The sequence below is a fragment of the Dendrobates tinctorius genome, unplaced genomic scaffold (assembly GCF_039654945.1).
Source record: "Dendrobates tinctorius isolate UK_male_01 unplaced genomic scaffold, ASM3965494v1 ptg000003l, whole genome shotgun sequence".
Classification (NCBI taxonomy): domain Eukaryota; kingdom Metazoa; phylum Chordata; class Amphibia; order Anura; family Dendrobatidae; genus Dendrobates; species Dendrobates tinctorius.
The window spans coordinates 56,724-83,541 of record NW_027361671.1 but is presented as its reverse complement, the minus strand read 5'-3'; the positions used below and the strand labels follow the sequence as shown (position 1 = coordinate 83,541).

The following is a 26,818-nucleotide window of genomic DNA, read 5'->3' as shown; positions in this document are numbered from 1 at the left end:
TCAGGGCGCATGCGCCGCGTCATCGCCATCCTACCCCGGAAGTTCAACCATTACTTCCGGGGTATAGGAGCGTCGGGCGCCGGCCGGCTCCTGCGCCACCGCTACTCACACGCGCGGTTCGCGCGCTCATGGCTTCACCTCCCACGCTGTATCTCCACCGATTGGGGGGGGGGGGGGGGTGTTCTGCCTCCGGATGCCAGACCGGCCCGCTCCCTGGTAAGACCGGGCGGCCCTCCCCGGACCCGGTCATCACCGTTATGCCACCAGACGAGGGGGGAACCGTCAAACGGAATCTCCCCCGACGCTGCTTCCGGACCGCAGCCCCTGCCGTTCCCGAGGAGACCGCACAGGCGGATGCATGGCCCAGGTAAGATCCTGCAGGATCCTGCTCCATTTGGAACAGGAAACCAAAAACTGAGGAGGAAAGGCGGACCGCCCCTTTTATCTTTCCTGTAGGGTTTCCTGTTCCAAATGGGCGGATCCGATACCTCCAGTGGGTGCTGTCGTGGCGAAGAGTAAAAGAAGCTCTGTCAATACATAAGCTAATAAAGCAGGCAGCTCTCTGGATACACTCAGAGCTCAAATCCAGCCTGTATTACTGGGAGAACACTCCCACAACAGAAAAATATAACACTTGAATCAGGCTTAAAACTTTATATAAAAGGGGCCTGACCACCAATATATTTTAAAAAAAGATGTCCATAGCCTGGAGTAAACAGCTTTAACCCTCCACCCATGTTACACTTGCTTTGACAGTACCAGGTGGTCGGCATTTTACGCAAAAGAACCTGGACAGGAGTAATTCTAGCCATTCTAAATTATTGCATCTGTGCAAACTCCCAACTGGCCTGTGATGGCCACAGCTTGGAAAACGTGATGAGGAGGCTAAAGGCGATGGTGGAGAACAAAGCAACGATGCTGAGTAAGTACAGTAGGAAAGGAAGGGTAGGGCTCACAAACTCCAACCAAAAACTTTTTCACTTGTTGCTCAAAGTTTATTTCAATCTCTCTGCTCCAAAAGGTACAGAAAATACTTACAGTGAGAAGGTTTATTATAGTATGTCCAATCTCTCCAAATACAGATTTTCGATGCCTGCGGCTTGTTACAGGACATGGATATACTTAAGGAATTAAACACAGAGAAACAGTCAGGAATAACTCAGGTGCTATTTTCAATCTATTTCGATGCCAGAACATTTTTTTTTACTATAATTTATAGGTTTTACTTACAAATATACTTCAAGGTTACAAAGGTATCCCAATCTTCAGAAGCATCATTAAAGCAGCTCCACTTTTGGCCTGGGTTGAACACAGGTCATTGGCCGGTTCTGCTTGTGAAGGACACTGGTTGATAAGCTTTTTTCTATAGCTAAACCAGCTACATTCTCTCATGGTCAATGCACAGGCAGAAAAGGTGACAAGCTAGGTTAATGAAATGGGACAGTCAGTCAGTCTTCATTATCTAGAAGACTGATACAGTGCCAAAATAGCCCTCTTCTGAGTCAAGTACAGCTTGGAAGTGGAGCAGCGGAGGCTGGTGGTGATATCTAGAGATAAGGGTACCTTTGGTAATGTAAGTCTATTTAGTAAGTTGCATAGCTTGCTATTTTAAACTTTTATTTAGGTGGACAACCCCTCTAAATGCTCAGTTTATGCAAATATACCTACATTACCCAAAATAATTACATAAACCTCAGAGGGATCTTTTACGCACTTAAAGGCTTAAGTAAATTCTCATATAAAAAGTGTAAAATCTACGGCGACAGAGCTCATGCCCTGCTTTTCTATTCCCAAATAAATACTGAACAAGTTACACAACATTAGAAGCATAACCCAATCTTTTGATACAAAAACGTTACAATAGGACTTGGAAAAACAATCATCAATGGCGTCCAACTTCTGAGAACGCTGAAAATGAGGGGGGAGCGGTTCCTTTGGCATCTCTCCTGCAGCACACTCCCAGACTCCCACTAACCGAGAAGTGCATCACAGAACAAATTGCAGGTGGCTGGGAGAAAAGTCATTCTGAATAGAAAAGATAAAGGCACCACAGCACTTAGCAAGCACTGCCGTACCCTTAGGCTACTTTCACACATCAGGTTTTCGGCGTCAGGCGCGATCCGGCGTCGTGCCGGAATGCCGGATCCGGCAAATGTTTTGTAAAACCTGAAGTGCCAGATCCGGTTTTCTGCCGGATCCGTCTTGTTCTTGACAGACAAAACCGGATCCGTCTCATCCGGTTCATCCGTTTTTCTATCCGTTTTTCGACGGATTACGCCGGATCCGGTTTTTAAAATTGACCCTTGTGGCCTTCCGAACGGGATTGGCTACTGGAAAACTATATATAGCATGTTCCTACAGCCCTTCTTTGACAGGTTGTAGAGAAGAAAGTGCAGGTTGGAGAGAAGAGCAAGTTACTGGCGAAGATGGATGTTGTCATTGGAAATATTACCACTAGAAGTTCTGTGACGGTTTCAGGGACAATTTTCCACTATACTTTATGTCACCTCAAGGCAGAGTACACTGGGATGACAGAGTGTGAAAGATTTGTGCCCTAACCAAACTTGTGTACCTTCTGGACCAACAGTATATACCTTTGCCAACCAAAGTTGGCTATCTTGTCATGGTCTTACTATTTTTACCTTTAGGCCACAGGTGTGTACCTGGTTGTGTTTTATGCAAAGTATTTCACCTTTTAACAAAAGTTGTGTACATTGGTAGGAAATCACCAACAATAAACACAACTTTTTAGGTGAAATACTTTGCTTCAAACACAACCAGGAACACAACTGTGGCAAAAAGCTAAAATTTACCCACAGTTATATACCTGGTTTTGAATACCTTTTTACCTTTGAAATACCCTGTATTTAACCTTTTTTTTTTTAAACATAGTTCGCCGCAGAAAGAAATGACAGACAACCATTGTGAAACGATAATTTAACTTTTATTTAAAATTTTTTTTTTTTTTTTGTAAAATGTTTTTAAAGTGCAAAAAACTTTTTTAATAAAGGTTTTAAACCCAATGGGCATTTTTAGTACAAAAAACACACATTACAAATCTGTGTAGTGTGGGGTGGAAATACTGCTGGAGGGGCTGCGGGACACTTCGACACTGGGAGTGTGGAGAGAGGACTGGGATCGTGGTGGGGAAGGAACAGTTAGAGGTGATGGTGTGGAAAAAGCTACAGAATGGGTGGACATGTGGGAGGCAGAAGAGGTGGTGGGCGGTGGAGTGGAGGGTTGGGCAGGGACTGTAGGAGCAGATGATGTTGATGGAAAGTTGTATGGGGAAGGAGTTTGGTACGGGGAAGGAGTTTGGTACGGGGAAGGAGTTTGGTACGGGGAAGGAGTTTGGTACGGGGAAGGAGTTTGGTACGGGGAAGGAGTTTGGTACGGGGAAGGAGTTTGGTACGGGGAAGGAGTTTGGTACGGGGAAGGAGTTTGGTACGGGGAAGGAGTTTGGTACGGGGAAGGAGTTTGGTACGGGGAAGGAGTTTGGTACGGGGAAGGAGTTTGGTACGGGGAAGGAGTTTGGTACGGGGAAGGAGTTTGGTACGGGGAAGGAGTTTGGTACGGGGAAGGAGTTTGGTACGGGGAAGGAGTTTGGTACGGGGAAGGAGTTTGGTACGGGGAAGGAGTTTGGTACGGGGAAGGAGTTTGGTACGGGGAAGGAGTTTGGTACGGGGAAGGAGTTTGGTACGGGGAAGGAGTTTGGTACGGGGAAGGAGTTTGGTACGGAGCAGGTTGCTGGAAGTGGGGAGATGTCTGGTACTGGGGAGGTTGCTGGTACTGGTGAGGTTGCTGGTATGTAATAGGAGGGGGAGGATGGAAAGTGGCTGGAGGGGGTGCAGATGTAATAGGAGGGGGAGGATGGAAAGTGGCTGGAGGGGGTGCAGATGTAATAGGAGGGGGAGGATGGAAAGTGGCTGGAGGGGGTGCAGGTGGAGGAACTACAGTGGTGGGAGGTGGAGGTTGGGAGGTAACCTGCTGTAGAGCACCGTGGCACGAATGCATTACATGCATCTGCTGGGTAGGAGATAGTGTTGCCATGCGCTCCACAACAGACCTGAAAAAGGTGTGGTTTGGCGAAGATCTTGCTTCTGAATGCATGGTTTGCAGAAGTGTCTTCACCTCCAGAATGCTGGAGTTGATCTGCTGAAAGCCTGCGGAGATTTGCTCTGACAAGACTTTTAGACAGTTCTGGAAAGATGCATTCAGATGCAAGAACTCTTGCGCATAACTCTTTTCCTGACCCCTCTGCCGCTGCCGCCCAGTACCCGCAGGTGTACTAGAGGTGGCAGGGGCAGAAGGGTGGGGTAAAGGGAAAGCGATCTCCTCACCAGCAGCTTCATGTAATGTAGGCGGCCACGATGCTCCTGTGCTGGTGGATGGGACAGATGGGTCGAATGTGTGGGAAGGCTGGGAAGGTGCAGATGTACCGGGGCGGTCGAAGTGTCCCTCGGTGCCGGTCTCCTCAGGGATCGCCTCAGAAGGGTCCAATCGTGCAGGCTCCCGAGTGCTGCTCACCGTGCTGTGGAATAAAGAGAAAAAAAAACAATTAAAATACTGACATGGTATGGCCCTGGCTGAAAAAAAAAAGTTACATCTAACATTTTTTTCACATGTGGTGTGTAATATTTACCTTCTGGTGAGCATTGTTTCCCGGAGGAACGACAGGGCTTGTGCGTACTTGTACTTGCTCCTGCGTCCTCCAGATCCACTCGGGGCCCGCATCTCTTTATTGAACTCCTTCTTGAAACGATCCCTCACAGACCGCCACCGATTCACAATTCTGTTCCCTGAAACGAGAAAGGAGTGGTTAGTATACAACATCAGTGTTTCACAAACTCCAGTCCTCATGGTCCCCAGGGGTCATGTTTTCAGGATTTCCATAGTAAATAGAAATCCTGAACACATGATCCGTGGGGACCACGAGGACTGGAGTTCGGGAAACACTGGTTTACATCAAGCAACCGGTACTGTATATACTTACGCTCTTTAATCTGGGCCCGAACATCGAGGTCCTCTCAGCGGCCCACAAGGAGCGAACAGATTTCCTCCCAGAGTCGTCGGGTAACAATCAGGTCAGCATGGCGGCGGTCAGCCATATTCCAGAGCGGCTCCCTTTCTCTGACGAGATCGATGAGGCGGTCCACATCAATCCCTCCATCCTCACCGTCAGAGTCGGGAGCACGCTGTGAAGGCTGTTAAAGAAAAAGACAAAAATAACATAATTAGCCTCCACAAAAGAAATGAAATAAAAAGTGCAAAAAAACAAAGCAAAAATATTTATACTTACACGCTGGTGACCGCCGCGTTGCTGTCGCCGACGACCCTGGGAGGCACTGCGAGGACCTCTTGGCCGAGCACCAGATTGGGAAGACTAGAGAAGAAAACAAAAAATGTTATGTCTTTGGATGTAGGCATTTGTTTGCTGTGTGTGGTCTGCAGAACATTGTTTTCTATGTGTTGTGTGTAGTGTGATGTTGTGTTTCTGCGTTTGATGCAAAAAACTTACCAATTGTGAGCCCACTCCAGGTGTCTGTCCACCCCTTCCTTCTTCTGGGAGCTCCTCTTCATCTTGTGATTCCTGTTTTGAAATAAAAGGCAATGAATAGACATATATTACAGAGATGATGGATTTTGGAAATAAAAACTTACCGTCAAACGCTGACGATGCGAGGGAGGGCTCCCAGAAGAAGATGTGCTGTCCTGTTGATGGCCAGACTCCATGGCTGTGGGTATTGCTGCTGCTGTTGCTGCTGCCAGTGATGCCATTTCTGCTGCTGCTGCTGCTGCTGCATCTCTTTGGCGGCTGTTGAATAAAGAGAAACAAAGGGCCAATGAATATCTTGATATTCCATGGCCCTAGTTTGGAGGAATGGGGGATTTGATAATTACCGTCTCTCATCTGCTGCTGGACTCCCCTCCTCAGCATGTTCCATTTGCTGCTCCATTTGGGGTGGTGCTGATGGTGCTGCTGCTGCAGATGTCTGCTGCCTTCTCCTGCTCCTGGTTCTTGGCTTGGGTGGCATGTTGGGTGTGGCTGAGGGTCCCATTGTCTTGCTTTTATATATCTCCTGTGGGCAGAGCTACTGAGCATGCTCAGACCAAAAAAACGGATCCGGCGCATTGCGGCGCTCATAGGCTTTCATTGTGTGAAAAAGCCGGACGCGCCGGATCCGGCGTGTCCGGCTTTTTCGCCGGAGACAAAAAACGTTACAGTAGCCGTTTTTTCCAGACGCCGGATCGCGACACATTGCCGGATCCGGCGAAAACCGGATGAAACGCATGGCCATCCGGCGCGATCCGGCGCAAATGCAAGTCAATGGGGGGGAAACCGGATCCGGCATTGCATTTCGCCGGATCCGGTTTCTGTCAAAAGCGCCGGATCGCGCCTGACGGCGAAAACCTGATGTGTGAAAGAGGCCTTATACAGAAGATCAGTGGAGGTCTCAGAAGTCAGGAAACGCTGGCATATCCTTATAATATGGCATCATGCCCTATGGATCGAAAATCCCTGTTAGGGCTTACTACTGAACCTTTAAAATTGCATATGGAATTTGACAACACTTACCACCATTTTCAGCTCCCAGTGTCAACATTAATCGAATCGGGAAAACTTTTGCCCATGGAACCTCCATTTTCAGGATGATAACCCCACATAAGCAAGGACTATCTGGTACAGGCAGTCCGCTGAGATCCTGAAAAGTAGGTGTAAAGAATAGGAAACCACCATGATCCTTGCTGCCCAGAAAGCTTTCCGTGAAGGTGATATTTTCCAAATTTCCGATATATTTTCCTGTTAAAAAAAAAAAAAAAAATCAGACAAAAAAAAAAAAAATCAGACTTCAGTGAGATAGAATATAGGAGACGATTCAGAAAAGGAAACAATGATCATTTATCCTTTAAGATCAGTAACATTATCCTTATTAGGAAATCTGGAACCCAAATTCACAGTACAAACTGGATACAGCATTACACAGATCCCTTAGTCCTGATGAAGCTGGAATACTTGCTTTGAAAATCTGGCATAATGCTATAATACCCCAGATAATATTAGGCAGGAAAACATTCAAAAAGGATTATATAGCCATTCTAACATGGATCAGCACACCATGTACACCAGCCTCATCAGTTCTACGAGATCTATTTATATATTTGTATTGTGAAACCTGATGACAGATCTATTTTTATCATACGCTATATGAACATTGATCCATTCAGCATACTGTGTGCAGACATTAGCAGCTTTTTCACAAATCACAAAGCCATTACTTTTTACCAAATCTTCTGCAACTAAACACTTTTTATTTCCTTTCTGTGACGTTTTCACCATTTACAATAGACCCGATTTATCAAATCTTTCACACCACAGTTCTGGTGTAAAAAGATTTGAAAAGTAGCAAAGATTTTGTGCAACGCAAAAATGCACTAAAATGTTGTGACTTTTGGCATTTTCACAGCAAGGAGGGACGGGAGCAGGGCAACTCTCGTTCAAATTCATGAAAAGTGGCGCTGTTCACTATGCCCACAAATCTTATTACAGTTCTTACATCCTAATGAATCAGGAGCATCTGACCCCCAGCATGCCTCTTCTTCAAGATTGGTGTGAAAACCAACTAAGGGCTAATGTCTTGGATTTAAGGAATCCTGTCACCTCACCGGACATGGGTTTTAACAAATACTTACATTGTCCATGAAAAAAAATTGGGATTTTTGTGTACTCATTGTAAAATCCTTTTCTCCGAGCCAATCATTGGGGGACACAGACAGTGGGTGTTATGCTGCTTGCCACTAGGAGGACACTAAGTAAACCAGAAAAAAAGTTAACTCCTCCCCTGCAGTATACAACCTCTCGCTGGATGAGATTTCTCCAGTTCAGTGAAAAAAGTAGTAGGAGCATAAACAGTCAACAATAACCATAACTATGTCAAAACCTAAGAATGCTACAGTGAGCCAATAGGCTAAAAAGGGTGGGTGCTCTGTCCCCCCAAATGATTGGCTCGGAGAAAAGGATTTTACGGTGAGTACACAAAAATCCCTATTTCTCCTATGCCTCAATGGGGAACATAGACAGTGGGACGTCCTAAAGCAGTTCCTGGGTGAGGAGCATACATCTGCTAATACCCCATGTACCTCTGACTTAACACTGTGGTACTGCCAATTGCAGGATGCGTCTGCAGAGAGCTGCATCCGCAGAGGCCTGAGAATGAATTTGGTAACGTTTTCTAAAAGTATATAGACTGGACCAAGTCGCAGCCTTGCAGGCCTCTTCTTCCGAGGCCTGGTGCCGAATGGCCCAAGAGGCGCCCGCTGAGCGGGTAGAGTGCGCCTTAATCCCCGCTGGGACAGGCGCGTTCCTGACACGGTAGGATTCTTGAATCGCCAAGAGAATCCACCTGGCTAGCATTGCTTTTGAAGCTAGACCCTTCCTATGCCCCTCTGGAATTTTGAACAGGGCATCTGACTTGCGGAAGGGAGCTGTCCACGAGATGTACCGGCTCAAAGCCCTAATCACATCCAGGGTGTGGAGGGCCTTCTCAATGCGATGGACTGATGCCGGACAAAAGGAAGGCAAAACAATTTCCTCATTGAGATGGAAAAAGGATACAACTTTGGGCAGGAAGGATGGGGATGTCCTGAGAACTGACTTGTCCTGATGAAAGTTCAGGAATGGAGGGCGGCAGGACAGGGCCGCCAATTCCAAAACTCACCTGATTGACGTAATTGCCACTAGAAAGACCACCTTCCAAGAGATGACGGTCAGTGGCACGTCCTGCAGCGGTTCGAAAGGAGCCTCCTGTAAGGCCCCGAGAACAAGGTTAAGGTCCCATGACTCCAATGGCCTTCCATAAGGAGGCGCCACATGGCAGACTCCCTGAATGAACGTCTTGACCTGAAGTTTGGTGGCAATTTTGCGTTGGAATAGCACAGACAAGGCCGAAATCTGGCCCTTGAGCGAGCCAAGCGCGAGGCCTGACTTTAATCCGGATTGAAGGAATTCCAATATGGCCGGAATGGAAAACAACAGAGGGGATCGACCATGATCCTTGCACCATGAAAAGAAGGTTTTCCAGGTGCGGTGATGCTCATGGACACAGGCTTCCTAGCACTAATCATGGTTGAAATCACATCGTGAGAGAACCTAGCCTGTGCTAAAATCCAGGATTCAACGGCCACACCGTCAAAGACAGGGCCCCGGAGTTCTGGTGGTAAATCAGGCCCTGAGAGAATAGATCCATGCGATCTGGAAGTCGCCAGGGGACGTTGGCGACAAGTATCAGTTCTGTGTACCATGCCTGGCGCGGACAATCTGGAGCGACTAGGATCACTGGTACTTCCTCTGTTCTGATCTTCTTGATGACCCCCGGAAGCAAGGGAAGAGGGGTGGAGATGTACGGGAGCCGGAACCGGTGCCATGACAGAACTAGGGCGGCCGCTCCGATGGCGCATGGATTGCGCGATCGGGCAATAAATCGAGGAACCTTGTTGTTTAGTCTTGAGGCCATGAGATCCACATCCGGAGTCCCCCAACAATGACATCTGCTGAAAGACTTCCGGTTGAAGAGACCACTCTCCCGAGGCAAGGCCCTGGCGACTGAGAAAATCTGCCACCCAATTTTCTACGCCCGGGATGTGGATTGCTGAGATGGGCGAATGGTTGGTCTTGGCCAAATGGAGGATGTGACTCACTTTGTGCATGGCCATCCTGCTCAGAGTACCTCCCTGGCGGTTGATATACGCTACAGCCGTAGCGTTGTCGGATTGGATCCTGATGGGGTGACCTGCAAGGAGATGGTGGAAACTCCGTAGAGCTAATCTGATCGCACATATCGCCAAGATGTTGATGGGGAGACGCGACTCTCGAGTTGACCAACGACCATGTGCCGTGTGGTAACGAAAGACCGCACATCTTACTGGGAGAAAAGACCTCCCTTGACTCAGGGAGGACTTCAGTGTCCACCACTTGAGGGCTTGTCTGACCCGCAGGGACAGAAGGAACCGACGGTCCAGGGAGAATGGGTTCTTGTCCCAAGCTAACAGCAACGCGTGATGTAAGGGATGGAGATGGAACTGTGCGAATGGAACTGCTTCCATCGCTGCCACCATCTTTCCGAGAACTCTCATGCTGAAACCAATGGAGTAAGAAACTGGCCGGGAAAGAGTTCCATGCTGCCTGTTGTAAGGCTTGGGTCTTTTCTGGAGGGAGAATGACCAACCCACGGGAAGTGTCCAAGATCATTCCTAAGAAAGGAAATCTGCTGGGCCGGTTTTGGGAAAGACTTTTCTAAGTTTATCTTCCAGCCCAGGTGAGAAAGTGTATTTACTGTTATATCCACGGATTCCTCGCAGGCTGGAAGGGACGGACCCTTGATGAGCAGGTCGTCCAGATACGGTAACACCACTACTCCCCGAGAGTGGAGAATGGCCATGACAGCCTCCATGACCTTGGTAGAGACCCTGGGGGTGGTGGCGAGTCCGAAGGGCAAGGTAACGAACTGGAAGTGTTCCTCGTGAATTACAATATGCAGGAACTGCTGGTGAGACGGGCAAATCGGAATGTGAAAGTAAGCATCCTTGATGTCGATGATGCTAGGAACTCTCCTTTTTCCATGGAAGCGACAACTGATCTGAAACTGAACTGAAAGACGACCAGTCTGATAGGACAGGGAAGTCAACGATCGTTTAGATGCGGCATCCGCCCGCCAGTCGCTGAGCCATAGGGATCTTCTAATGGAGATCGCATTAGCGGCAGTTTGAGCGGCGCAATTGGCGGCATCTAAAGAAGCGCCCACTACACAGTTCGCTGAGTGAATTATCTGCCGGGCGACTCTGGTTGCCTCGGTAGGAAGATTGGTACCCTGGAAAGCAGTAATTAACCCCTTACCTACAATTGACGTAATATTCCGTCCATGTGTCCATGGACCTAATTACCATGGACGGAATATTACGTCATCGCGATCAGCGGCGCCCACGTGGTGTCAGCTATTATCATAGCTGACACCCGGCACAATGTGTCAGGGGCGGTCACGGACCGCCCCCGACACGTTAACTCCTTGCACACCGCGATCAAACGCGATCGCGGTGTACCGGGGGTTAAAGGGAAGCATCGGCAGGGAGGGGGCTCCCTCCGTGCTTCCCTGAGCCCCCCACGGCAGCGCAATGTGCAGCGCTGCTGCAGGGGGCTCTTTCCCTACAGGCCCCCGGATCCAAGATGGCGACGGGGGCCTGCAGGGAGCTGACTTCCTCACTGCCTGCAAAGCGCAGGCATGAGGAAGTCTGCAGCAGTGCCTGTGACAGATCGCTGATCAGTGATGTCCCACCTGGGACAAGGTAATAAAGTAAAAAAAAAAAAAAAAAAAAAAAAAAAGTGTTAAAAATAATTAAAAAAAAAAAAAAAAAAAAAAAAAAAAAAATCGCTAAATAAATCAGTAAAAAAAAAAAAAAAATATTCCCCAATAAATCCATTTTTTCAAAATAAAAAAAAAACAAAAACAATAAAAGTACACATATTTGGTATCGCCGCGTCCGTAATGACCTGCCCTATAAAACTGTCCCATTAGTTAACCCCTTTAGCGAACCCCTTAAAAAATAAAAAACGAAGCAAAAAATAATGATTTATTATCATACCACCGAACAAAAAGTGCAATAACGCGCGATCAAAAAGACGCATATAAATATGCATGGTACCGCTGAAAACGTCATCTTGTCCCGCAAAAAACGATCCACCATACAGCATCATTCGCAAAAAAATAAAAAAGTTATAGCTCGCAGAATAAAGCGATACAAAAATAATTATTTTTTATATAAAATAGTTTTCATTGCAAAAAACCGACAAAACATAAAAAAACGACCTAAATGAGGTATCGCTGTAACCGTACTGACCCGAAGAATAAAACCGCTTTATCAATTTTACCGCACGCGGAACGGTGTAAACGCACCCCCCCAAAAGAAATTCATGAAACGCTGGTTTTTGTTCATTCTGCGTCCCAAAAATCGGAATAAAAAGCGATCAAAAAATGTCACGTGCCCGAAAATGGTACCAATAAAAACGTCAACTCGTCCCGCAAAAAATAAGACCTCACATGACTTGGTGGGTCAAAATACGGAAAAATTATAGCTCACAATATGTGGTGATGCAAAAACTATTTTTACAATAAAAAGCGTCTTTTAGCGTGCGACAGCCGCCAAACATAAAAACCGCCATAAATCGTAAATCAAACCCCCCGTTATCACCCCCTTAGTTAGGGAAAAATAATAAAACTAAAAGAAAATGTATTTATTTCCATTTTCCCGGTAGGGTTAGGGCTAGGGTTAGGGCTAGGGTTAGGGTTAGGGCTAGGGTTAGGGTTAGGGCTAGGGTTAGGGCTAGGGCTAGGGTTAGGGCTAGGGCTCAGATTAGGGTTAGGGGTGTGTTGAGGTTCGGGTTGGAGTTATAATTGGGGGTTTCCACTGTTTGGGCACATCAGGTGCTCTCCAAAGGCAACATGGCGTCTGATCTCAATTCCAGCCAATTCTGTGTTGAAAAAGTCAAATGGTGCTCCTTCCCTTCCAAGCTCTGCCATGTGCCCAAACAGTGTTTTACCCCCACATGTAGGGTATCAGCCTACTCAGGACAAATTACAAAACAACTTTTGGGGTCCAATTTCTCCTGTTACCCTTAGGAAAATAAAAAATTGGGGGCAAAAATATAATTTTGCGGAAAAAAATGTTTTTTTTATTTTCACGCCCAGGCGTTATAAACTTCTGTGAAGCACTTGGGGGTTCAAAGTGCTCTCCACACATCTAGATAAGCTCGGTGGGGGGTCTAGTTTCCAAAATGGGGTCACTTGTGGGGAGTTTCAATAGTTTAGGTACATTAGGGGCTCTCCAAACGCATATGACACCCGCATACCAATCCATCAAAGTCTGCATTCCAAAACGTCACTACTTCCCTTCCGAGCCCCGACGTGTGCCCATACAGTAGTTTTCTCCCACATATGAGGTATCAGCGTACTCAGGACAAATTGGACAACAACTTTTGGGGTCCAATTTCTCCTGTTACCCTTGGGAAAATAAAAAAAATGGGGACTAAAAGATGATGTTTGTTGAAAAAATACGATATTTTTATTTTCACGCCCGGTCGTTATAAACTTCTGTGAAGCACTGGGGGGTTCAAAGTGCTCACCACACATCTAGATAAGTTCATTAGGGGGTCTAGTTTCCAAAATGGGGTCACTTGTGGGGGGTTTCCACTGTTTAGGTACATCAGGGGCTCTCCAAACGCAACATGACACCCGCAGACCATTCCATCAAAGTCTGCATTCCAAAACGTCACTACTTCCCTTCCGAGCCCCGACGTGTGCCCATACAGTAGTTTTCTCCCACATATGAGGTATCAGCGTACTCAGGACAAATTGGACAACAACTTTTGGTGTCCAATTTCTCCTGTTACCCTTGGGAAAATAAAAAATGGGGACTAAAAGATCATGTTTGTGGAAAAAATACGATTTTTTTATTTTCACGCCCGGACGTTATAAACTTCAGTGAAGCACTGGGGGGTTCAAAGTGCTCACCACACATCTAGATAAGTTCCTTGGGGGGTCTAGTTTCCAAAATGGTGTCATTTGTGGGGGGTTTCTACTGTTTTGGTACATCAGGGGTTTTCCAATCGCGACATGGTGTCCGATCTCAATTCTAGCCAAAAACGTCAAATGGCGCTGCTTCCCTTCCGAGCTCTGCTATGCGCCCAAATAGTCATTTACACCCACATATGGGGTATCAGTGTACTCAGGACAAATTGCACAATAACTTTTAGGGTCCTGTTACCCTTGGAAAAATAAAAATTGGGGGTGAAAAGATCATTTTTGTGGAAAAAATATGATTTTTTAATTGTACCGCTGTACGTTATAAACTTCTGTGAAGCCCTTGTGGGTTCAAAGTTCTCACCACATATCTAGATAAGTTCCTTGGGGGGTCTAGTTTCCAAAATGGGGTCACTTGGGGGGGTTTCCACTGTTTAGGTACATCAGGGGCTCGCCAAACGTGACATGGCGTCCGATCTGAATTCCAGCCAATTTTGCATTGAAAAAGTCAAACGGCGCTCCTTCCATTCTGAGCTCTGCCATGCGCCGAAACAGTGGTTCCCCCCCACATATCAGGTATCAGCGTACTCAGGACAAATTGCACAATAAGTCTTGCAGTCCAATTTCTCCTGTTACCCTTGGTAAAATAAAGAAAATTGAACCTGAAGTATTTTTTTTGTGAAAAAAAGTTAAATGTTAATTTTTTTTTTAATATTCAAAAAATTCCTGTGACGCACCTAAAGGGTTAATAAACTTCTTGAATGTGGTTTTAAGCACCTTAAGGGGTGCAGTTTTTAGAATGGTGTCACTTTTGGGTATTTTCTATCATATAGACCCCTCAAAGTGGCTTCAAATGTGAAGTGGTCCCTAAAAATAAAATGGTGTTGCAAAAATGAGAAATCGCTGGTCAATTTTTAACCCTTATAACTTCCTAACAAAAAAAAATTTTGGTTCCAAAACTGTGCTGATGTAAAGTAAACATGTGGGAAATGTTATGTATTAAGTTTTTTGTGTGCCGTATCGCTGTGATTTAAGGGCATAAAAATTCAAAGTTGGAAAATTGCGAAATTTTCAAAATTTTCGCCAAATTTCCATTTTTTTCACAAATAAACGCAAGTTATTTGAATGCAATTTTACCACTAACATGAAGTACAATATGTCACGAGAAAACAATGTCAGAATCACCGGGATCCATAGAAGCGTTCCAGAGTTATGACCTCATAAAGGTACAGTGGTCAGAATTGTAAAAATTGGCCCGGTAGTTAACGTGCAAACCACCCTTGGTAGTGAAGGGGTTAAGACTTCTGCCCAAGCGGCCATTGCCTTAGTGACCCAAGTCGCCGCGAAGGATGGAAAAAGCGCCGCTCCTGAAGCTTCAGAAACTGAGCGGGCAAGGTAGTCAATTTGACTATCGGAGGGGTTTCTGACTGAGGAGCCCTCAAAGACGGATAGGAGCGTTTTAGAAGCAAGACGCGATATAGAAGGGTCCACCAAAGGGGACTGTAACCAATCCTGCATTAGGTCTGGAGCAAGAGGGTATTTAGTCTCAGTAGACCTTTGCCCTTTGAACCGCTTATGTGGCCGATCCCTATGTTTCTGGACAATGTCCTTACACTCCGGATGGCTGACAAATAACCTGCGTACACGTTTGGTCCTCTTAAATGAGATAGCGTGTGCTGGAGCGGGAATATTTTCCTCATCCAACTCCAGAATCCTGTTTACTGATTCTATAAGGGAATCAAGCGACTCTTGGTCAGTTGGAGGATTCTGAGGGGCTAACACGTCAGATTCGAATTCAGAGTCGTGCTCGCTGCGAACAATAGGAGAGGGAGAGCGAGAGACAGAACTCGCCGGTGCTGAAGCGCAAGCGTGACTAGGGGAAGCGTCATGGGTCCGCTTTCTAGTCTGACCATCCCTTGAGCGAGTACGGCCCCTGCTGGTGGACGGTTCCCCGCCGTCGCCAGAGCCCTGCTCGGGCGGTAAAGACGCTTTCTGACTTAAAGAGGCTTCCTGGAGGGAGTCTATGTGGCCTGGGTCAGTGACTCCACAGACTGTGACAGGGACGCAGCCCACTCAGGGGGACTAAACGCAGGAAGCCTAGCAGGAGCGGCGGCAAGGGGTGTTTGCGCGCAGGCCGGGTCGCAGTCCGTGCATAACGGATTAGTCTGGGCACTGGGCAAGGCAGTCTTGCAAGTGGTACACACGGTAAAAAATGCAGTGTGCTTCTTAGCAGCCCGTTTAGCCTCCTTAGATTGAGACATAGCGCTCCTGAAAGGGTTAAAGGCAGATTCTGGTCTGCAGCTGCAGGGAATGTGCCGGAAAGGGGTTAACCCCTTAACGACCGCCGACACGCCTTTTAACGGTGGTAATTAAGGGTACTTAAACCACAGAGCCGCTAATTCACGGCGCTGTGGAGTAAGTAAATAGCGCCCCCCCAGTGTCGTATTTTCTCCGGGGTCTCGGCTGCAGGGGGTAGCAGAGACCCCAGAGAACATGAATCGGGTCGGTTTTTACCGACCCCGCTTTTGCGATTGCCGTTATTAACCCTATAACGGCGACCCCCCCCAAAAAAAGCAGCGATTTTGCATTTAATTTCTCTTTCCTCTGATGTGATCGCACATCAGAGGAGAGAGAAATAGGGTCCCCGATACCCCCCCCTGTACGTCCCGGTGGTCTTCTGTCTCCTCTCGGTGGTCCTGGGTCCCTGCGGCTTCCTCCGGTGGGCGCCGCCATCTTGGATCCGGAGGAAATGGCGGCCGCATGCGCAGTGCACCCACCGGGAATCTGCAGGCTCCGGCTGGCAGATTCCATTCATTCATTTTGATCACTATGATAAACTATCAGTGATCAAAATAAAAAAAAAATAGTAAATAGCCCCCCCCCGTTTATCACCCCCTTAGATAGGCAAACAATGAAATAAAGAAAATATATATATATTTTTTTCATTTTTCTATTAGGGCTAGGGTTAGAATTAGGGTTGGAATCAGGGTTAACGCTAGGATTAGGGCTAGGGTTAGAATTAGGGTTAGGGTGAATTGGGATTAGGGTTGGGATTAGGGTTAGCGTTGGGATTAGGGGTGTGTTGGGGTTAGGGTTGGAGCAAGAATTGAGGGGTTTCCACTATTTACCAACTTTGGGGGTCTAATTTCTCCTGTTACTCTTGGGAAAATAAAAAATTGGGGACTAAAAAAAAAACAATCACTTTTGTGGAAAAAAACAACAACTTTATTTTCAAGGCTCTGCGTTATAGACCTCTGTGAAGCACTTGGGGGTTCAAAGTGCTCACCACACATCTAGATCAGCTCCTTGGGGGGGTCTAGTTTCCAAAATGTCACTTGTGGGGGGTTTATACTGTTTAGGCACATCAGGGGCTCTGCAAACGCAACATGACGCCTACAGAACATTCCATCAAAGTCTGCATTCCAAAATGGTGCTCTTTCCCTTCCGAGCTCTCCCATGCACCCAAATAGTGATTCCCCCCAACATATGGGGTATCAGTGTACTCAGGACAAATTGCACAACAACATTTGTGGTCCAATTTCTCCTGTTACCCTTAGGAAAAAAAAAATAGCGGGATAAAAAATCAGTTTTGAGAAAAAAAAAAAAAGATTTTTAATTTTCACGGCTCTGCATTTATAAACTTCTGTGAAGCACTTGGGGGTTCAAAGTGCTCACCACATATCTAGATAAGCACCTTCAGGGGTCTAGTTTCCAAAATGGGGTCACTTGTGGGGGGTTTATACTGTTTAGGCACATCAGTGGCTCTGCAAACGCAACATGACGCCCGCAGATCATTCCATCAAAGTCTGCATTCCAAAATGGCATTCCCTCCCTTCCGAGCTCTCCCATGCGCCCAAACAGTGGTTCCCCCCCACATATGGGGTATCATCGTACTCAGGACAAATTGCACAACAACTTTTGTGGTCCAATTTCTCCTATTACCCTTAATAAAATAAAACATAGCGGGCTAAAAAATCATTTTTGAGGAAAAAAAAAGTGCTTTTTTATTTTCACTGCTCTGCGTTATAAACATCAGTGAAGCACTTGGGGGTTCAAAGTGCTCACCACACATCTAGATAACTTCCTTCAGGGGTCTAGTTTCCAAAATGGTGTCACTTGTGGTTTTTTTTTTCCACTGTTTAGGCACATCAGGGGCTCTCCAAAAGCGACATGGCATCCAATCTCAATTCCTGCCAATTCTGCATTGAAAAAGTCAAACGGCACTCCTTCCCTTCTAAGCTCTGCCGTGCGCCCATACAGTGGTTTAGCCCACATATGGGGTATCAGCATACTCAGGACAAATCGCACAACAACTCTGGGGGTATGATTTCTCCTGTTACCCTTGTAAAAATAAGTTTGGGAGCGAAAAGATCATTTTTGTGGAAAAAAAATTATTTTTTATTTTCACGGCTCTACGTTATAAACTTCTGTGAAGCACTTGAAGGTTCAAGAGTGCTCACCACACATCTAGATAAGTTCCTTAAGGGGTCTAGTTTCCAAAATTAAGTCACTTATTGGGGGATTCCACTGTTTAGGAACATTAGGGGCTCTCCGAACACAACATGGCATCCGATCTCAATTGCAGCCAATTCTGCGTTGAAAAAGTCAAACGACGCTCCTTCCCTTGTGAGCTCTGCTGTGCGCTGAAAAAGTGGTTTACCCCCACATATGGGGTATTGGCGTATTCAGGAGAAATTGCACAACAAATTTTGTGGTTTATTTTCTCTTTTACTACTTGTGAAAATAAAAAAAAATTGGTTCTGAAGTAAATTTTTTGCAAAAAAAGTTAAGTTAATTTTTCCTTCCACATTGCTTTAGTTCCTGTGAAGCACGTAGAGGGTTAATAAACTTCTTGAATCTGGTTTTGAGCACCTTGAGGGGTCTAGTTTTTAGAATGGTGTCACTTTTGGGTCTTTTCTGCCATGTACACCCCTCAAAATGACTTTAAACATGATGTGGTCCCTAAAAAAAATGGTTTTGTAAATTTTGTTGTAAAAATGAGAAATCGCTTGTCAACTTTTAACCCATATAACTTCCTAACAAAAAAAATTGTGTTTCCAAAATTGTGCTGATGTAAAGTAGACATGTGGGAAGTGTTATTTATTAAGAAATTTATGTGACACATCTCTCTGATTTAAGGGCATAAAAAGTTTTAAAATTGCAAAATTTTCGCCAGATTTCCATTTTTTTCATAAACAAACAAGACATATCGAAGAAATTTTACCACTAACATGAAGTACAATATGTCACGAAAAAACAATCTCAGAATCAGCGGGATCCGTTAAAGCGTTCCAGAGTTATAACCTTATAAAGTGACAGTGGTCAGAATTGTAAAAATTGGCCGGTCATTTAGCTGTAAAATGGCTCTGTCACTAAGCTTTGTTCTGAGGGCAGATGTAGCTTACCCCGGTCCTGTGCTGTGTCCCCGGGAGGAATAGCAGTGGCCCTGTGGTGTCACCCGGTATCCGGCAGAGTGCGCGCCTCACAGCCTGTTTCCAGAGCAGGCTGAGGTAAATTTCATGGCCCCCGAGACTAGGATTGCGCCTCTCGTAAGAGAAGAGAGGCGCCAAGGAGGGGGGGGGGCGGCGGTGCTACCCGCGGTAAGCGCCGAGGGCAGGGAGGGGGCGGCACTAGCGCGGGCGGCGCTATTCAAATTGCGGCCTAGCAGGCTGAAAAAGCTGGGGACTAAATTTTTGGCCTACCCGCGGTAAGCGCGGAGGGGGGGGGCGCGATGGGGAGCAGCTGCTGAGACAGTCAGCGCCTCTCCCGGGGACAAGGACCCGACCCCATACCTCTACTCCAGTGCTCATGCCTGCCATCGCTGTCTGGGCCAGCCATGCAGGTCTTACCATCCTCCTGGGCTGATGTAGCAGAGCTGGAGGAGTTCTTAAAGGGGTATGCTCAATCAATCCACCCTATAGGTAGGGGAATGGAGAGCTATGGGGTGATTCAGGGCATTCGGGAGCGCTGTAGGTAAGGTCTTCTGCCGGTCTCCATGCACTCTATGCTGCGCTTGCCCTCATATCCGTCCACCGTAAGGAATCATAGTCAGAGGAAGGAATCAGCCCCGTTCGTCGCAGGAAAGTGTACGGGGAGGTGCTTGCCTGCTGTTGGTTCGGGGGAGAGCGGGTCGTAGAAAGGAACCATCACCCCCTTCACTCCGCTAATGAAAAAATAAAAATTTACAGAAAATTCAAAAATAAAATAAAAACGGTGGGGTCTGAAACCAGACCCAAGTGCCTCCTACAGACACTAAGCAAGAACTGGAGAAATCTCATCCAGCGAGAGGGTGTATACTGCAAGGGAGGAGTTAACTTTTTTTCTGGTTTACTTAGTGTCCTCCTACTGGCAAGCAGCATAACACCCACTGTCTGTGTCCCCCAATGAGGCGTAGGAGAAAGCAGGTTTTCTTGGACTGAGATGTTCCTCAGTTATTCTTCCTAGAAATTCACAAACTTTTCTCTGTGGTGTAAAGGGACGTGTTCCTGCGCAGTCCAACGCTGGCAGAACCGATTGGACATTGCCAGTGTGTAGTCACACCCCAAATTAGTAACACATATTTAATAATTTATTAACAAATTCCTAGGAAGAATAAGTGAGGATCAGCAAATTGTATTCAAAGAAAAGTCTGAGGAAGCTGGGTGAAATCTGCTGTGCATTCATGATTGCAAAGGATGACCTGAAGAGAAGAGGACGTGATTTTAATTGACAAATGTTAGAATTGTTGGTTTCTCCAACCAGCCATCATTAGCCCCATTAGACCTAACTGTATATCTAGATTGCTAGTAGTTTACTGAAATCCGACATAAGTTACGTCTCAGGGATGACATGGGACCCGGAGTTCTGCCCATTCCATCAGTTAGCTCAGATGTCAGCACATTAACCCCTTTCTGCCATATGACGTACTATCCCGTCCATGTGCCCTGGGACTTAATTCCCAGTGACAGGATAGTACGTCACAGCGATCAGCGGCGCCCACGTGGTGAGCGCTGCTGATCGTGTCCGGGTGTCAGCTGATTATCACAGCTGACACCCGGCACAATGTGTCATGGGCCTTCACGGACCGCCCCCGACACGTTAACCCCTTGCACACTGTGATCAAACACGATCGCGGTGTACCGGGGGTTAAACGTGCTTCCCTGAGCCCCCCACAGCAGCGCAATATGCAGCGCTGCTGCTGGGGGCTCCTTCCCTGCAGGTCCCCGGATCCAGTGATCTGTGATGTGACTGATCAGCGATCTGTCACAGGACAGTGATGTCCCCCCTATGACAACCTAATAAAGTAAAAAAAAAAAAAAAGTGTAAAAATAATTTTTTTTAAAAAATCGCTAATTTTAAACAAAAAAAAACCCAATAAAAGTACACATATTTGGTATCGCCGGGTCCGTAACGACCTGCCCTATAAAACGGTCCCATTAGTTAACCCCTTTAGCGAACCCCTTAAAAAATAAAAAACTAAGCAAAAAATAATGTTTTATTATCATAACGCCGAACAAAAAGTGCAATAACGTGAGATAAAAAAGACGCATATAAATATTCATGGTACAGCTGAAAAAGTCATCTTGTCCCGCAAAAAACGAGCTGCCATAAAGCATCATCAGAGAAAAAATTAAAAAAGTTATAGCTAGCAGAATAAAGCGATGCAAAAATAATTACTTTTCATATAAAATTGTTTTTATTGCACAAAAGCGCCAAAAGAAATTCAGAAAACGCTGGTTTTTGCTCATTCTGCGTCCCAAAAATCGGAATAAAAAGATTAAAAAAATGTTACGTGCCCGAACATGATACCAATAAAAGCGTCAACTCGTCCCGCAAAAAATAGGACCTCACATGACTCAGTGGGTCAAAATATGGAAAAATTATAGCTCTCAATATGTGGTGATGCAAAAACTATTTTTACAATAAAAAGCGTCTTTTAGCATGTGACAGCTGCCAAATATAAAAACCGCCATAAATTGTAAAATCAAACCCCCCTTTATCACCCCCTTAGTTAGGGAAAAATAATAAAATTAAAAAAAATGTATTTATTTCCATTTTCCCATTAGGGTTAGGGGTGTGTTGGGGTTAGGGTTGGAATTAGAATTGAGGGCTTTCCACTGTTTGATCTCAATTCCAGCCAATTCTGCGATGAAAAAGTCAAATGGTGCTCCTTCCCTTCCAAGCTCTGCCATGCGCCCAAACAGTGTTTTACCCCAACATATGGGTATCAGCCTATTCAGGACAAATTGCAAAACAACATTTGGGGTCCATTTTCTCCTGGTACCCTTGGGAAAATAAAAAAAATTAGGGACTAAATGATCATGTTTGTGGAAAAAATACAATTTTTTTATTTTCACGCCCGGGCGTTATGAACTTCTGTGAAGCACTGGGGGGTTTCAAAGTGCTGACCACACATCTAGATAAGTTCCTTGGGGGTCTAGTTTCCAAAATGGTGTCATTTGTGGGAGGGGGGTTTTCACTGTTTTGGAACATCAGGGGCTTTCCAAACGCGACATGGTGTCCGATCTCAATTCCAGCCAAAAAAGTCAAATGGCGCTGCTTCCCTTCCGAGCTCTGCCATGCGCCCAAATAGTCGTTTACACCCACATATTGGGTATCAGCGTACTCAGGACAAATTGCACAATAACTTAGGGTCCTGTTACCCTTGGGAAAATAAAAATTGGGGGTGAAAAGATAATTGTGGAAAAATCACCATGGTTACTTACCGGTAGCCGGTTTTTCCGGAACCCATGACAGCACACCTGGGATCCGCACCGCCAGGACAGGAACCTACTGAGATATAAGGGGCGGAACCTCTCCCCCGCTTCAGTTGGTTACAGAGCATTGAGAGGACTTCCTGGTTAGTTACAAGTCAAACCAACACCACATCACACAAATGCACCCTACTAAACGTGCACACCTATATGGTGAAAAGGGGGGGATATACGGGTGCTGTCATGGGTTCCGGAAAAACCGGCTACCAGTAAGTAACCATGGTGGTTTTCCCTTCACCCATGACAGCACACCTGAGAGATTTTTGGAGACTTCGAACCACCTTAGGGAGGGACCACCGCTTGCAGCACCCTTCTACCAAAGGTTAAGTCAGCAGAGGAGGATAGATTTAATCTATAGTGCTTAAAGAAGGTTGAAGGTGAGGACCAGGTAGCGGCCTTACAAATTCGTTCAATCGATACCTCTGCCTTCTCAGCCCAGGAGGTCGCCACAGCTCTGGTGGAATGAGCTTTGATTCCGTCAGGAATCGGAACACCACTAGCTGTGTAGGCTACATTAATGGTCTCCCTAATCCATCTGGCAATAGTCTCTTTTGAAACCCCGTAGCCCTTCCTGGCACCCTGAAAGGCTACGAACAAGGACTGGGACCTCCTCCACTGGCTAGTGACAGACATGTATACTAGCAGGGCTCTCAACGTCCAGACAATGGAATTTTTCCTCCCCTGAATTCTTTGGATTATCGCAGAAGGATGGGAGGATAATCTCCTGACCCCGATGGAAATCTGATGCTACCTTAGGCAGATAAGCGGGATCTGTTCTTAATATCACCCTATCCTGAAACACTTGTGTATAGGGTGGGTTTACCAAGAGAGCCTGCAAGTCGCTTACTCTACGGGCCGAAGTGAGGGCCACTAAAATGATCGTCTTTAGAGTCAGGTACTTTATGGGTAGTTGATGTAAAGGCTCGTATGGTTCTTTAGTAAGGGCCTCTAGCACCAGGTTTAGATCCCACGGGGCTATTCTGGGTATTGGGATAGGCCTAGACCTATGGCAGGATTTGATAAACCTGGCTACCCATCTATTTGCTGCCAAGTTGCAATTATAGAGTGCTCCCAGTGCAGATACCTGTACTTTAAGCGTGTTTACCGCTAACCCCAGCTGTAACCCTGATTGTAAAAACTCCAATATGATATTAATCGGGGGTTCTTGTCCTAACGGCTTACCTAGGAACTGCAGGAATTTATTCCATGTTCTGCCGTAGATATTGGTCGTCACTGGTTTTCTACTCTTTAGCAGGGTGGCTACCAACCTGTGAGAGAACCCTCTATCTCTTAAAAGCGACCTTTCAAATTCCACGCCGTCAGATGGAATCCTTTGACCTGAGCGTAGAATATCGGGCCCTGAGCTAGTAAGTCCGGAATTTCTGGCAGAACCCATGGATCGGAGAGGGTCATCCTTCGCAGCAGAGCAAACCAGGGCCTTTTTGGCCAAAATGGGGCTATTAGAATCACCCTGGCTTGATCATTCCTGATCTTCTTGACAACCGTTGGGATCAGAGCCACTGGGGGGAACGTATAGGCTAGTTTGAAGTCCCACAGAATCTGCAATGAGTCCACTGCCCATGGTTTTTCTCTTGGATTTAGTGAGCAAAACCTCTCTGTTGTGCTTGTTGGCAAAGAGGTCTATCACTGGTTTCCTCCAAAGCGGTGTTATCTTTTGAAAAATGGACCGATTTAGGGCCCACTCCCCTTGCCTCAGAGTATTGCAGCTCAGGAAGTCGGCCGGAATACAGGCCGTCAGTGTACCTAGTAGAAACATCGCCTCCCTCAACATCATAAAAGGTTTGTCTCGGGCCGCCAAAGCCATGTTCTGTACCTTCTCTATTTTGGTATCCGGAAGCAGACATGCTTGCTGTTCCGAATCCAGGATAAATCCCAGGAAGGCCATTACCAAAGCTAAGTTTGTACTGTCCAGTGACCAGTTGAGAGAGTCCCTGGTTTCTAAGGAAAGCTCCAGTCTTCCTTCCAAATGTCTTCTCAGCGATCTTTGTGCTGATAGTTCCAAGTATCTGCCTCTGGAACTGACAGGTGTGAAATTGAGCCCACCTGACAGCCGGAATACAGGCCGTCAGTGTACCTAGTAGAGACATCGCCTCCCTCAAAGTCATAAAAGGTTTGTCTCGGGCCGCCAAAGCCATGTTCTGTACCTTCTCTATTTTGGTATCCGGAAGCAGAGATGCTAGATGTTCCGAATCCAGGATAAATCCCAGGAAGGCCTGTTTTCTTAGGGGCTGTAGTTTTGATTTCTTGAAATTTATTATCCACCCTAATTCCTGTAGGGTTTCGGTCACGCGGCTCAGCTGTGCTGTGCAGTGGTATTCTAAGCTGCCCACTATAAGGAAATCGTCCAAGTAGGGTATTATGACCGTATCGTGAATTCGGAGGAAGGCTGTTACCTCCTCTATGATCTTGGTAAAAACCCTCGGGACTATAGATATGCCAAATGGAAGAGCTCTGAATTGGAAGTGCCTGAGTATGCCCTGGATATAGAGAGCTACTCTCAAATATTTTTGGTAACCTGGATGGATAGGAATGTGGTAATATGCATCCTTTAAATCGACTACGGCCATAAAACAAATCTTGATGTAACAACTTTATGGCCGTAGCCACCGACTCCATTTTGAAGGTTTGATTTCTTATCCACCGATTGAGACCTGAGATTTATGATCGTCCTGAATGATTGATCCGATTTTTTTTTAATCAGGAAAAGGGGGGGGGAATAGAATCCATTTCCTTCCTGTGTGTTTGGGACCTCGCAAAGGACCTGCTTTTCTATCAGGCTTAGGATCTCTGTTTCCAAAGCTGACTGTTCTTCGATTGTGTTCCTGATAGGGGTTATGACAAACACAGCTTTTGGCTGGCAAACAAAGGGGATTCTCAGACCTTCTTTTAAACTGCCTAGGATCCAGGTATTGGAAGAGACCTTTTCCCAGGCCTAGGAAAAGATAGCCAACCTCCCCCCTACCGGAATGTTGGTGTCATTGTGGAGATTTCTTTGAAGTGGAGGTGCCTCCACCAAACATAAATCCCGACTCCTCCTTCCTTTTATCTTCCCATCTCCTATCGGCCGGAGGACGACCCCTATTGAATCTTCCTCTCCGAAAGGGCTGTCTCCTCTGGTCTGTCGGGAACCTGGGGAAGCCTTTCCTCCTATCGCTCGCCTTTTCCAGAATATCATCTAAGTTCTTACCGAATAACAATCGACCATCACAGGGAAGAGAGCACAGTTTGGCTTTTGAATGCAGATCACCTGGACAGCCTTTAAGCCATAACGCACGTCTGGAGGCATTTGACAACCCTGCCGCCCTAGCTGTCAACCTCAGAGTCCGCCGAGGTGTCTGCTAAAAAAGCTGCTGCCCCATGCAGGAGGTACATATCTGCCAATATCTTTTCCCGTGGGACTTTTGACGCTAGCCTCTCCTCTAACTGCTGCAGCCAAATCATAAGGGATCGAGCCGTGCAGGTGCCTGCTATCACCGGCTTTAATACTCCCGCTGCTGCTTCCCATGCATGCCTTAAATAAGAATCAGCCTTTTTGTCTAGCGGGTTCCTGAGAACCACCGAGTCTTCCAGAGGCAGGGCTGATTTCTTGGAGGATCTAGATACTGCTACGTCAATTTTTGGGACTTTGTCCCATACTTCCGCATCTTTGTGCTCAAAGTGGTATCGCCTCTTAGCGGCGGAGGGAAGAGCTCCTGATCTCTCGGGTTTCTTCCACTCTCTCTCAATATGCGCTTAGATCTTTTCATTTACTGGAAAGGTCCGCTTTTTCCTCTCTTGAAGTCCCCCAAACATAACATCATCTAGGGATTTAGCCGCTTTCTCTTCCTGTAGACCCATTGTTGTAGAGCATCCGTGTCTTCAACTGGAAAACATGGCTTACCCCCCATGTCACTGTCTGAGGAGGATGGCTGTTCGGACTGAGATGAGGCCGCAGAGGAGTTTGAGGGAGAACTAGGGGGATTCTTTTTACCCTTTCTCCCTTTCTTCAACAATGTTTTAATTGAACCCTCCATTTCTGACCTAAGGGCCGATATAAGATTAGCTGCGAAACTAGGCGCTTCTTCTGCCATGGTTTGCTGAATGCAACTGGCGCAGAGGTCTGCCAGTCTCTCGCTAGGGGAGTTTTACATATGGCACAGACTATTATTCCTCTTACTTCCCGCTTTTTTGGGCTTTTCCTACGGGGCAAACATACAACAAGGAATCCCTATTAATATAACACTAACATTCACGAAGATCACTCACCACCCGTAATCAAGGATACCGGACTCGGAGGCTGCGTCGGAGCACGTGACCTGTGCTCTTTGGACCTTGAGGAGTCCCCCGACCTGCGGCTGGGGCGACTGCTGCTTGAATGGCTTCCATGTTTTCTGCCAGAGGGCTGTGAGGGAGGCAGGGACAATGAGCGCTCCTGTTCTGACTCCATTTTGCATGCCTGTTCTGCCGCTGCTTCCTCCTATTAAATGACGTGCCTCC

The 26,818-nt window shown here is 46.4% G+C and overlaps 1 protein-coding gene across 1 annotated transcript in view; it reads right to left on the bottom strand.

The window, feature by feature from the left end:
* Window positions 1-26,818, bottom strand: part of ZFYVE16 (zinc finger FYVE-type containing 16) — a 120,468-nt gene that overhangs the window by 38,546 nt on the left and 55,104 nt on the right. Inside the window, exons 9-10 of the mRNA XM_073580965.1 lie at window positions 6,578-6,802; window positions 1,039-1,121 (exon numbers count right to left, since the gene is read on the bottom strand). Of these exons, the coding sequence (XP_073437066.1) occupies window positions 1,039-1,121; window positions 6,578-6,802 (308 nt within the window). The remainder of the gene's footprint in view (window positions 1-1,038; window positions 1,122-6,577; window positions 6,803-26,818) is intronic.